At 36.9% G+C, this 11406-nt stretch overlaps 1 protein-coding gene across 1 annotated transcript in view; it reads left to right on the forward strand.

The window, feature by feature from the left end:
• Positions 1-11010, forward strand: part of LOC129244231 (matrix metalloproteinase-2-like) — a 30304-nt gene extending 19294 nt beyond the window's left edge. The window contains exons 4-6 of the mRNA XM_054881845.1: positions 8554-9113; positions 9198-9339; positions 9402-11010. Of these exons, the coding sequence (XP_054737820.1) occupies positions 8554-9113; positions 9198-9339; positions 9402-9961 (1262 nt within the window). The 3' untranslated portion in view covers positions 9962-11010. The remainder of the gene's footprint in view (positions 1-8553; positions 9114-9197; positions 9340-9401) is intronic.
• Positions 11011-11406: the final 396 nt, after the last annotated feature.

Here is an 11406-nt window from a genome sequence, read left to right on the forward strand (position 1 = left end):
ATCTTTCAGACCAGCTGAAGGAAGAAAGTCCAGTTTGCAATAGAAAAAAAAATATTGTTGGGCATTCAATTTTTTCGAAATTGAACGAAAATGTTACGTCACTTTATATGATATATAGTATTTATATATACATATATGTGTTATGAAAAGGTACCTTACGTGTCAAAAAATCATTTTTCACTTTTTTGTTGATTCGAATAGTGTGTGAAAGGCTCTTTAAAATGGTGAAAACCAGAAAGTCATAATTTGTTTAAAAGTTTGTTAAAAGTAAAAAAAAGAAAAGTACTAATACGAAAAAGACTGATTTCTTTGTCATGATTTCTGCGATTTTCTTTAACTTTTTCTTATTTATTTATATATAAAAAAATGTTTTTCACTGCTTCTGTGATTTTATTGATACTGTGATCTATGCTGAAGAAAATAAGCCAAACCGGATTGAAAAATATTAATATTTAAAAAAGTTACAAGGGTTTTTAGAAGTTTAAACTTTAACTGCTGTTTTCTCGAAAACTTGTTTTCGCACGTAAGGTACCTTTCCGTAGACCAGGTCACATATATTTATAATATCCTTTAAAGGGTAGGGTCCTTTAGAGCGTATGTTGCTGGGCTAATCCCTATCTATTCGAAATAAACTGATTACAGAAACCAAACCAAAGTTCAACAGAAAAAAACATACTTCCACTTTATTATAAAGGAACTTTCAAAGATGTCAGTACTGAATAATTCGATCTTCGACCTTTATCAGGTACACAGATGTACAATTTTACATGATAGAACAATGCGTTAAAATTATGTATACTTATTATGAAAATGCTCGATTTATAGGAACAAAAGTACTATAGAAAAGTACAGATATGTGCATGGTTTGGTTAGGTTAGATAAATTTACGCCTTGCGCAAGCAGAACATCTTGGGCGTAAATACTGAAATGGTTCCACCTCATTATTTTCCATATCAATCTGATAGCAAGAGCCCCATCAGTGTTCGGTTAAGTCACCAACCTCTAACGAGAGATGTGTCTCTGTTAACCCCAACAACCCCAACCGCCTGCAATTAACATACACTCAAATGGCCTTAGCAATCCCGCAGAATAAAGTTAGGTGTATATATGAAATACTCTTAAATAAAATTACAATAAATTGCATCTAACTGCACAAATATTTATGGGTAGGGTAATATGTTTCATAAAATGATTCTTCCCCCACATGTGTATGTATGTATGTTAGTCGAATCCATATTTTCGATAGGCTTTTCGCGGCCGCATTGGTGTATACCTCACTGAAGAGCACACTAATCCACACAAATACAGACTTGCATAGAAGTAATTATCCGCAAACAAGTTGGTTATCGTCCACCATAATAAACGCGTAACAGCTCTTTACATATACAGCTGTAACTGCCCTATTACTTCTATTCACCTCCTCACAGACCGAGAACAGATGTTGCAATCAACACCGCCAACACCGCTCCAGCAATGCTAACCCCAACACCGACAATCGTGTCAGTGTAGCAGTGTAGATTGGAAACCTGCCAGCGCTCTCCAAACCGCATCACGCCCGGTATGTTGTCACTAATGTAATTAATTTGCGAAAATGGTTAATTTACTTGATAAATGCGCGATAGAGCAGCTTGTAGGCGTATTCCTACACCTACATGCACATAAACAGCACTGAGCCATGCGACGTATGACCGAACACGTAACAGCGGCGACGAGTAACGAATTAGCAAACCCTGCCCACAACAAATGCATCATCAGATTCAATAATCGACGCATATTGCTGCTCTGTTTTTGGTTGACCACAGCCATAGGGGCAGCTGTTGCTACAGTTAGTATGCCCATTGCAGTTGCTGCTCAAAACCGGCATAAAATGTATTTGTGTGCACTTGTTTCCCGTTTTCACCAATAAATCATTAAATATTTTGTTGGCAGAAACGGAAAATTTACGTACTTCTATGTTGCCACCACAGCACGTCATACTTCTAATTTGTTCGATCCAAACAATTTTCATTTTGAATCGCTGTAAATACATACATAGCACGAAAAAATGTATCTATATACAGAGAATGTGCTCCCACATACTGAGACTGTAAACGGAAGTTTCGACATAATTAGATATTACTAGGCATACCTCCATTTTTGACTGACAAATGTTCAACAATTTCGCGTGATATCAAAATGAAAATAGGGATAATAAAAAGATATCAAAGTTAGAAGAATTTCATAATTTTAATATTTATATTATTCGTACAAGCAACTTACACTCGTATGTTGAATTTTCTCAAACTAAACAAGTTATCATCAACTAACTTATTTCCACCTTCGTTGGTATAGTTTGTGGTGGAAGATTTGTCCTTTTCAGTAGTTCTGCACCTGTCGTAGAACTCAACACAGGAATAAGTCAAACTGCATTCCACCTTAAGCGTAACGACTTTTAATTGTGACTTCTTCTGTCCGCGATTTGTTGCCGCTTGAAAATACCCAATTGAATATAGTGGAAATCCCCGGTCCCCTAAAGACAAAATTATATATATTCAAATAAAATCGTAGCTCAATGTAGTCACAGTTTTCACCATGCAAATGTTAAAATATTTCTGTCCATCGATACGGAATTGAAACATTATCCTCTCCCCGTTTTTTTAATTTTGTCGCCGCAGCAGTAATTTTCAATGTGCCCACACTGTGCCTACAATCTCGCAACACTCAAAAGCTATGCAAAATATATGTATGCCCTTTTCCCCTTCTTGTTCGCCAATATGTATGTAAAATGGTAAGAAATAAAAAAAATAAGTATTCATATCGTAAAAAATATGGTTTATATAACGGTAAACGGATAGGTTTACGGAAGCTTAAAAAGGGAGTATCCCGCGAAGAAATAATAAATACTTCATACACTTCATTCTTACAAATTCTTAAATCAAAAATTTATTTCATTGTTACAATACATACTTATTCTTCTTCTTCTTAGCTTCACAATCCGTGGAGGACCATAGCTTCATCAACAATTTTTCTCCACTTTATTCTATCCATGGCTACATCCCTCCAGTTGTGTACGTTCATTTGCTTAAGATCTGATTCGACGTCATCTAACCATCGCTTTCGTAGGCGTCCTCTTTTTCTTCCTCCAATGGGTGTTAAAATAAAAGCTTTCCTAGCCTTTCGCTCTTTCGGCATGCGCAGTACCTGCCCAATCCATCTAATTCGTTGGGCTTTGATAAAACGTATTACATTTTGTCTTTGAACGATTTCTTCGATTTCATTGTTGTTCAGTATTGGCAGGAAGCAATACGAATATATTTTCTTTGTTAGTGTTATAAAATGAGTAGAGGGTTAAAGGAAAACGGAATACTCAAAATTAAGAATGACCGCAATTTTCCCAGTTAAGTCCTACTACCCACATTTACTCTACGGAATAAATGGAGCCCTTTGTGAATTAAAATTTTCGAGAGAGAATTATGAGAGTTTCAAATAAATAAATTACCAATTCGATATAATATGTGAATTATCACGTTCATTCAGAGGCGGAAACGAACACTTTTATCCTAGACGAGCTACCCTAGGATTTCTTCTTCTTAATTGGCGCGATAACCGCTTACGTGATTTTTGCCGAGTTTAACGTCGCAAGGTTCTTTGTTTTTCTTGCTTTACCCCGTCCATCGCATCTCTTGAATGGTAATGATGTCAGCCTTTACTCTCACGAGGACATCAAACAGCCGGGCAGAGGCACCTTCCCCTTTAAGGGACCGGACATTCCATGTGAGAACATTCAGTCGTCATCAGTATATGAAATTCTCTCCGAGGCTTTGTACACGTTTTCATTGGGTGGGGATTTTTACGTGGCGTATCCCAAAACTAGCGTACAATCAGCTATCCTGAGATTCTTCGCCTTCTCTCGTTGGTTCACTTCCGAACGGGTGTTCGAAAACTACCCCGAGGATACTTAGGCTAATGCCGGGGTTATAAATCATGATCAAAAAAAGTTTCAAGTAAATTAACAAACATTTAATAATGGTAGAAAACATATGGTGTAAATTTTTAGATCGAAATAGATTTTTAATGATGCCATCTCCAGTGCATTCTAGTGAGGCGCTAGAGTTACTGGAGATATCTTTAGTATTTAGCCATTAGGGATATAGTCCTGGAGAGACACCATGAGTAACTGCTATTAGAAAATACTATTTACTTCTCAATCGTACGCTACAACGCTCTATAGAATATTCCATAGACAACGGCTAATCAGGAAATTAAATTGGAATAGAATCCGTCGAATATATTTTTATAATCATAGAGCCAATACTTTTTCAGACTTTACTCACACACCTTTATTCATTAAGCTTAAGCTTCTGACTAAAAAGAAAAAGTATTGCTAAGATGTTATTTGTTTTTGAAAATTAATTTTTTATTACAAAATTTTCAAATATTGTTGTTTTACATCCAGGTGGCTCTATACTGAGTCAAAGGGTTCAGAGTCTGCAAAAATTTCCAAAAAAAATTATCTGTTGGCCAACTTACCCCATCGCTGTAGATTTTAATGTACCTATTTTTAAGGGTTGAAGTTATATTGATATATATTGATCAATCCCTGTTTCGCTTTTCTCTTGATGTTTTTCTAGCGTGATGTTCTCTGGAATTCCGGAAATTCTTGTTGTGTGATTCCAAGGCTTATCCTATTGGTATCGCAAAATTTTAATAATATCTACCCCATGAATTAAAACTTTGTGAACTGAACTCGACATGTAGAGCACATTTCTCTGCAGTTTGGAAACATTTAGTTTGTATTCACTTGCTATGGTTCTTAGTAAAGGGTGTTTTTTTAGAGGTTAGGTTTTCAAGTTGGCACTACTTTTTTCGTAGATGGTCTTTTTGACAGCTGTCACTTGATTTATGCTCACTTTGGTTTGCCATTTTATAATGAATAGACTTACACCTGAACAACGTTTGCAAATCGTGCAAATTTATTACGAAAATAATGGTTCGGTTCGCGCGACGCATCGAAGAAAATTTTGTTCAGCGATGAAGCTCACTTTTGGTTGAATGGGTATGTCAATAAGCAAAATTGTCGCATTTGGAGTGAACATAATCCACAAGCCATTGCTGAGACGCCGTTACATCCTCAAAAAGTCACTGTTTGGTGTGCTCTATGGGCAGAGGGAATCATTGGTCCATATTTCTTTAAAAATGAAGCCGGCCATAATGTTACAGTCAATGGAGAGCGCTATAGAGCCATGATTAATGACTTTTTCGTGCCTGAATTGGACGATGTTGATGTGGACGACCTTTGGTTCCAACAAGACGGCGCTACATGCCATACAACCAACGCAACAATCGATTTATTGAAGGAAACTTTTGGTGAGCGCATTATCTCGCGCCGTGGACCTGTGGCGTGGCCTCCAAGATCGTGCGATATAACACCGCTGGACTATTTCTTGTGGGGCTATGTGAAGTCGCTTGTCTACGCAGATAAGCCCGAGACGATTGACGTCTTGGAAGAGAATATTCGGCGCGTTATTGCTGACATACGGCCCCAATTGCTGCAAAAAGTGGTCGAAAATTGGGCCTCTCGGCTGGAATTTATTCGAGCCAGCCGCGGTGGCCACTTGCCCGAAATCATTTTTAAAACATAATGGCAAACCCTTATCTTTATAATAAAGCTGAATTCTTGGCCATAACATTAAATTATATACGTTTTATTTCATCTTGAAAACCTAACCTCTAAAAAAACACCCTTTATAACTTTAGGTCCACTAATAAGCTCTTCATTTACTCCCGGAAGCACTCGAAACACTAAAAAGAGTACACCGAGAAAAAATAATATTGCTTTCGAGCTTGCAGCAAATAGTACCAAATTTAATGTCTTTACTATCGAAAGATTCAACAAATGATGAATGAACTTAACGCAAGCCCTTTTTACGCTTTTTATAGCCTAGTTTTTATACCATCCAGCAGGTTCGGATTGAACAAGTAAATATGCAACATATATTCGTATCTTATTGATTTAAAAACATGAAGAACTGCTTTAAAATTGACTACCTGCGCCTTAATTATCAAAGAAATGAATCAACTAAAAAAATTTAGTTATTCTGTTTTTTTACGAAAATTTTAAGCTTGAGGATAGCAGCCAAGAGTAAAAGTGGTCGAACAGCAAATTTTTGATTACGTTTGAATAACTAATATATGACCCCTAATTTCTATAAAAAACTTATCACAACTTTCTAGGCCTGTCAAATCTCCCACTGTGCGGCGAACACCAGTAAATAATATAATAGAAAAACTGTGTCTTGAGTAAACGATAGTCGATTCTAATTGATAAATACAACAATGAACTCATTTTCAAATAAAATGCTTCAAAATAACAAAGGATGAAAATGTAGTATGCAGGCGAGCAATGAGAGAGTTTTGTATAAAATCCTTTCATATATGGTATATAAATAAAATACGTAAATATTAGGGTGTTTTGCCGAGCTCCTCCTCGAAGCTCGAGGGACCTACAGTTTTAAGCCGACTCCGAACGCCAGACATTTTTTATGAGAAGCTTTTTCATGGCAGAAATATACTCGGAGGGGCGACCATTGCCTGCCGAGGGGCGACCGCTATTAGAAAAAAAAACAAAAAAGAGGTTGTCTGTAAAGTCGGTTTACTGACGATAGTTTAACGTGACAACGTCATAAGAAAATATTGATGGAATGGTTGCAATTTTCAAAACAAAATTTTAATTTTATTTGTTTGATAGATATTTTGTATGGATATAGAGGAGGAGGTAAATGGAATTGCAATGGAATAGGTCAAGTTATATTACATTTACACAAACGTGAAAAATGACGAAACATTTATCAAATTCATGAAAGATATCTTCAATTTCGATTGTGCATCAGACGTTAATAAGTCAACAACACTAAGAGGCACCATCATCGATTTGCCTTTTTCAAGACACTTTACACTCGAAACACTCCCTTTCATTTCCTACTTTTTCTATCATCGTCCTATTCTCAACAGAGAAATGGTTCATTACCATGCACACAGGAAGAAGGCATATGCAAATACAAGTATGTGAATTTATATACCTACATATGCGCATATACATACATATATATGCTCACTCAAGTAGGACAGAGCCAGATGTCGAACGTTGCCGAACGCGGGGGCCGATTGTGCTCTTTGCCGTTCGTTCCGCGCTCTCGCTTGCAGTTCAAGCACATTAGCTTACATTTGCTTGCGTACGGAATAGATTCGTATATTCGATATGTCCATATGACTTGTATGCATCTTTACATATAAATTTGTTCTTTTTGAAAATTGCGCGAAATTGTATATATGCATGTTTATATACATATATTAGTATACAACATATCTTATAAGGTATATGGTAAATATTACCCTACATTTTTTCCTTCATATATAATAAAAAAATTAATAATAATAACATTAAAACAACAGGTATTATTAACAAACTTGGTTTTATTTTAAATTCTTCAAGTAAATCGAATTAATAATAATCAATAAGAAGGCATATGCACATACAAATACGTGAATTTATATATGTACATATGCGCATATACATACATATATACGCTCACTTAAGTAGGAGAGAGCAAGATGTCGAACGTTGCCGTTCATTTGCTTTGTTTGCTTTGTCGTTCGTTCCGCGCTTTCGCTTGCAGTTCATTCAAGGTAACGACAATGAGCAAGGTAACGGCAATGAGCGAGGTAACACTAATGAGTAAGGTAACGACAGATTTTTTCGTGCGTGCAGCCTGTTAAATTGAATTATAAGACGTTATCACGTCAAAACTTTTTCTTCATTTTGGTGTTTCGGAGATTCGAAACTACGTTCTCTCCGAATTCCGAATGGTAGTCACGCACCAACCCATTCGGCTACGGCGGCCGAAAATTTAAATGCTTAAAAATAAATATGCATATCCCTGCTATAGATATAAAGGATTTGACGCTCCATTCAACCGCTCTTTTGCCATCGTATTTCTTAAATATTTTTTGAGTCGGCGAAGTAATGAAAATGATCTTTCATTTTCCCAAGTTGTTATACTATATTCGGCAGTTCATCTTTTCGGCACAATTCAATAACCTTGAAAACTGTTTTTGAGCTTTCTTGGGACTTTATATTGCAAGTTATTTTAAACTAAGCATTTAACGCCAGCTGAACTTTCTCAGAATCTCCTTCACAAAATTTAGTGTTTTAGTGTTTAAGGTAAATTTAATGTTTAGAGGTATTATCGGCAAAAATTGTTTAAAAACCAAGGAGCACCACCCGGATCAAAAAGTTCCAGGAATATGTTCAGAAAATACAAGTTTGTTTCTCAAAAATAATAAAAAGCATATTTTGGCCGACACCATTTTTTATTGTTTGAGTCATAACTTTCGACCAATGATTTTTTTTTGTCGAGCTTAGGATGTTTAAAAGTGGCATCCTTTATTGGTATTAAAATTTCGGGATTGGTATTCAAAATTATTATATTATATTTTTTAAAATACATTCTTGTGTGTTTATGCAGCCAACATAATATTCAACAACTAAAGTCCTTACCCGTATTTTACTTTCAGCAACAAATTTTCTTGGTGTGGCAGTGCACGAGTTTGGACACTCTCTGGGCCTGGGACATTCTTCCGACAAAAATGCTATTATGTACCCGTGGTATCACGATAATGATGTAGATATAAATCTTCCCGATGATGATCGCAATGCCATTCAGCAGTTATACGGTGCTAAAGAAAAGACATGGGGCCCATTCAAACCTCAGCCACGTCCAAAAACTACACCAACTACTACAACAACAACGCGTCGTCCTCTGGTTTACTACCCACAATATCCAAATTATCCACAATATCCGCAACAGCCACATTATCCATCGTACGATCCTTATGATCCACGTCGTCAGCCACCCTACAATCCACATCATCGTAACCGTGAACCGCTCACCACCAGCACAACTACAACTACCACCACGTACAGACCACGTACGGATTCACCGTCGGGTCCGACCAAGAATTGGTCACAACGTCGTCACCCAACTAAGCCCAGAAAATTAAAACCAGACACCTGCCAAACCAGCTATGATGCCATTTCAATTATACGTCGCGAAACATTCATATTCCGAGGACAGGTAATATTTCTTCATTTTATATATTAATTACATATATGTAAATAACAAATATTTGGACCACTGATTAAATTTTTAATTCTACAGTTTCTTTGGCGAATCGGAGATCGTGGTCTTTATCCAGGCTATCCCACCGAAACTCGTCGTTTATGGACTCAATTGCCCGAAAATTACACCAAAGTCGACGCTGTCTATGAGAATCACGATCGTAAAATTGTCTTCTTTATAGGTAAGTTTAAAATTTGCGCTTATTATATTCATCTAGCTATTAACCGATATTCTTTACCGCAGGTCGTTTTTACTACATCTTCGATTCAGTTAACCTAGTTCGGGGCTATCCGCAACCACTCACCTCTTTAGGTCTGCCATCATCACTAACCCACATAGATGCCGCATTCGTTTGGGGCCATAACAACCGCACCTACTTCACCAGTGGCACTTTATACTGGCGATTAGATGACGACACTGGACGAGTCGAATTGGACTACCCTCGAGATATGTCCATATGGCGCGGAGTAGGTTACAACATAGATGCCGCCTTCCAGTACAGCAATCGCAAGACATACTTTTTCAAAGGCTACGGCTACTGGGAGTTCAACGACGATCTAATGGAGGTAGCGCATCCACGTCCAAAGCTCAGTGCACGTAAATGGATGAATTGCCAGCGACGAGTCAACGAAGTAGACGAGGAACAAACATGGACAGCACCACTCATTTCGGAACGAAATGAAACAATGGATGCAAATTTGTCTGGCGGTACACGAGGAATTTGGAATCACGCTGAGCGGGGGGCCCTCCTCTGGGTTACGCTATTGCTGACAGTGTGTTGGTGGTATCCAGGTCTACTTTAATAAGTTGTTAGAATTTAGAATCAACATGCGTTCACACATTGCCCAATGTATTACAAATACACGCGGTCTAAACTAACTAGGCTTCATTAACAAAGAAAAGCATTCATACAAAAACATATAATTAGTCATTTAGCCCATTTAAATTGCATCCGAAAGCTTTGTCATTTGACGGAAAGATTTTTCGTTATTCTGTTTTTAAAATTATTTACATACACGCATACATTTTATATATATAAATAGCACGTATAAGAATGAATTCACCATTGCAATTTGAGAAAAGAAACTACTTCGAAGATAATAAATCAAACATTATTTTAAATAAGCAAATAAGTCGTCATGTTAGCTTAGTTGCATACATACTTATATATATATACCTAATTTTGGCGGTATAAAACCACGTTTGTGTTTAGTAGCTTTTTTATATAAATATTTTATGATGATATACATACATACACTTATTGAAAACAAGTATTTTTAGCTAAATCGAAATTAGATAACGGCAAAATAAGAAGCGAAGGAATAAATGACGAAGCACATCTTGGGTGTGTCCGAGCCATGCAAAAATTACCGCAATATCGCAGCCTTCTTACTTGTTTGATACAAGTGCACACTCCGCTGCTGATACTCAGAACGTGATATTTGAAAAACTTAGAAATAATGATGGAAATGCTAACATATTTAATAACTGATGCGAATGCCAAGGCAAAATTTGCACTAAAAATTAAAATTAAAGCGCTATTAAAAGCTTTTCTAAAATTTTCATACAATTAGAAAAACATAGTTTTCCTTTTTTAATGAAATACAGGGTGGACCATATAGCGTTTGCTTTTTGAACCACCTATTTTTTTGAGAATGGTAACACGAATGACATGTCAAATGTGTTCATAATTTACTTAAAGGTTTGACATTTACGAAATGGGGCGCTATACGCTTGAACAAAATTGGGAAATATTGAAAACCTATTTCCAAAGTGGTGAGCCTTCTTCTTCTTTTCTGATTTTCACATCGGTGGCTACGTCAATAAGCAAAATTGTCGGATTTGGTGATCAGAAAATCCACACGTTACTGTAGAGAAGCCAATGCATCCACAACGAGTCACTGTTTGGTGCGGATTTCGGTCTGGCGGCATCATGGGCCATTTTTTCGAAAATGAGCGAGGAGCCGCGGTTACAGTAAATGGCGAGCGTTACTGTGACATGCTCAACGGGTTGTTTCCAAAAATTGAAGAGGATGACATGGACGACATTTGGTTTCAACAGGACGGTGCAACTTGTCACACTGCCAAAGTTACACTCGAACTTTTGGCTACCGTTTTTGAACGAATTCCGATATCAATTGGCCGCCTCGGAGCTGTGATTTACGCCCGTTGGACTATTTTTTGTGGGGAGCCGTTAAGGACAAATGCTATGCGAACCATCCAGAGACGATTGATGCTTTAAAACACG

This window comes from Anastrepha obliqua, chromosome 4, assembly GCF_027943255.1.
Source record: "Anastrepha obliqua isolate idAnaObli1 chromosome 4, idAnaObli1_1.0, whole genome shotgun sequence".
NCBI classification, from domain to species: domain Eukaryota; kingdom Metazoa; phylum Arthropoda; class Insecta; order Diptera; family Tephritidae; genus Anastrepha; species Anastrepha obliqua.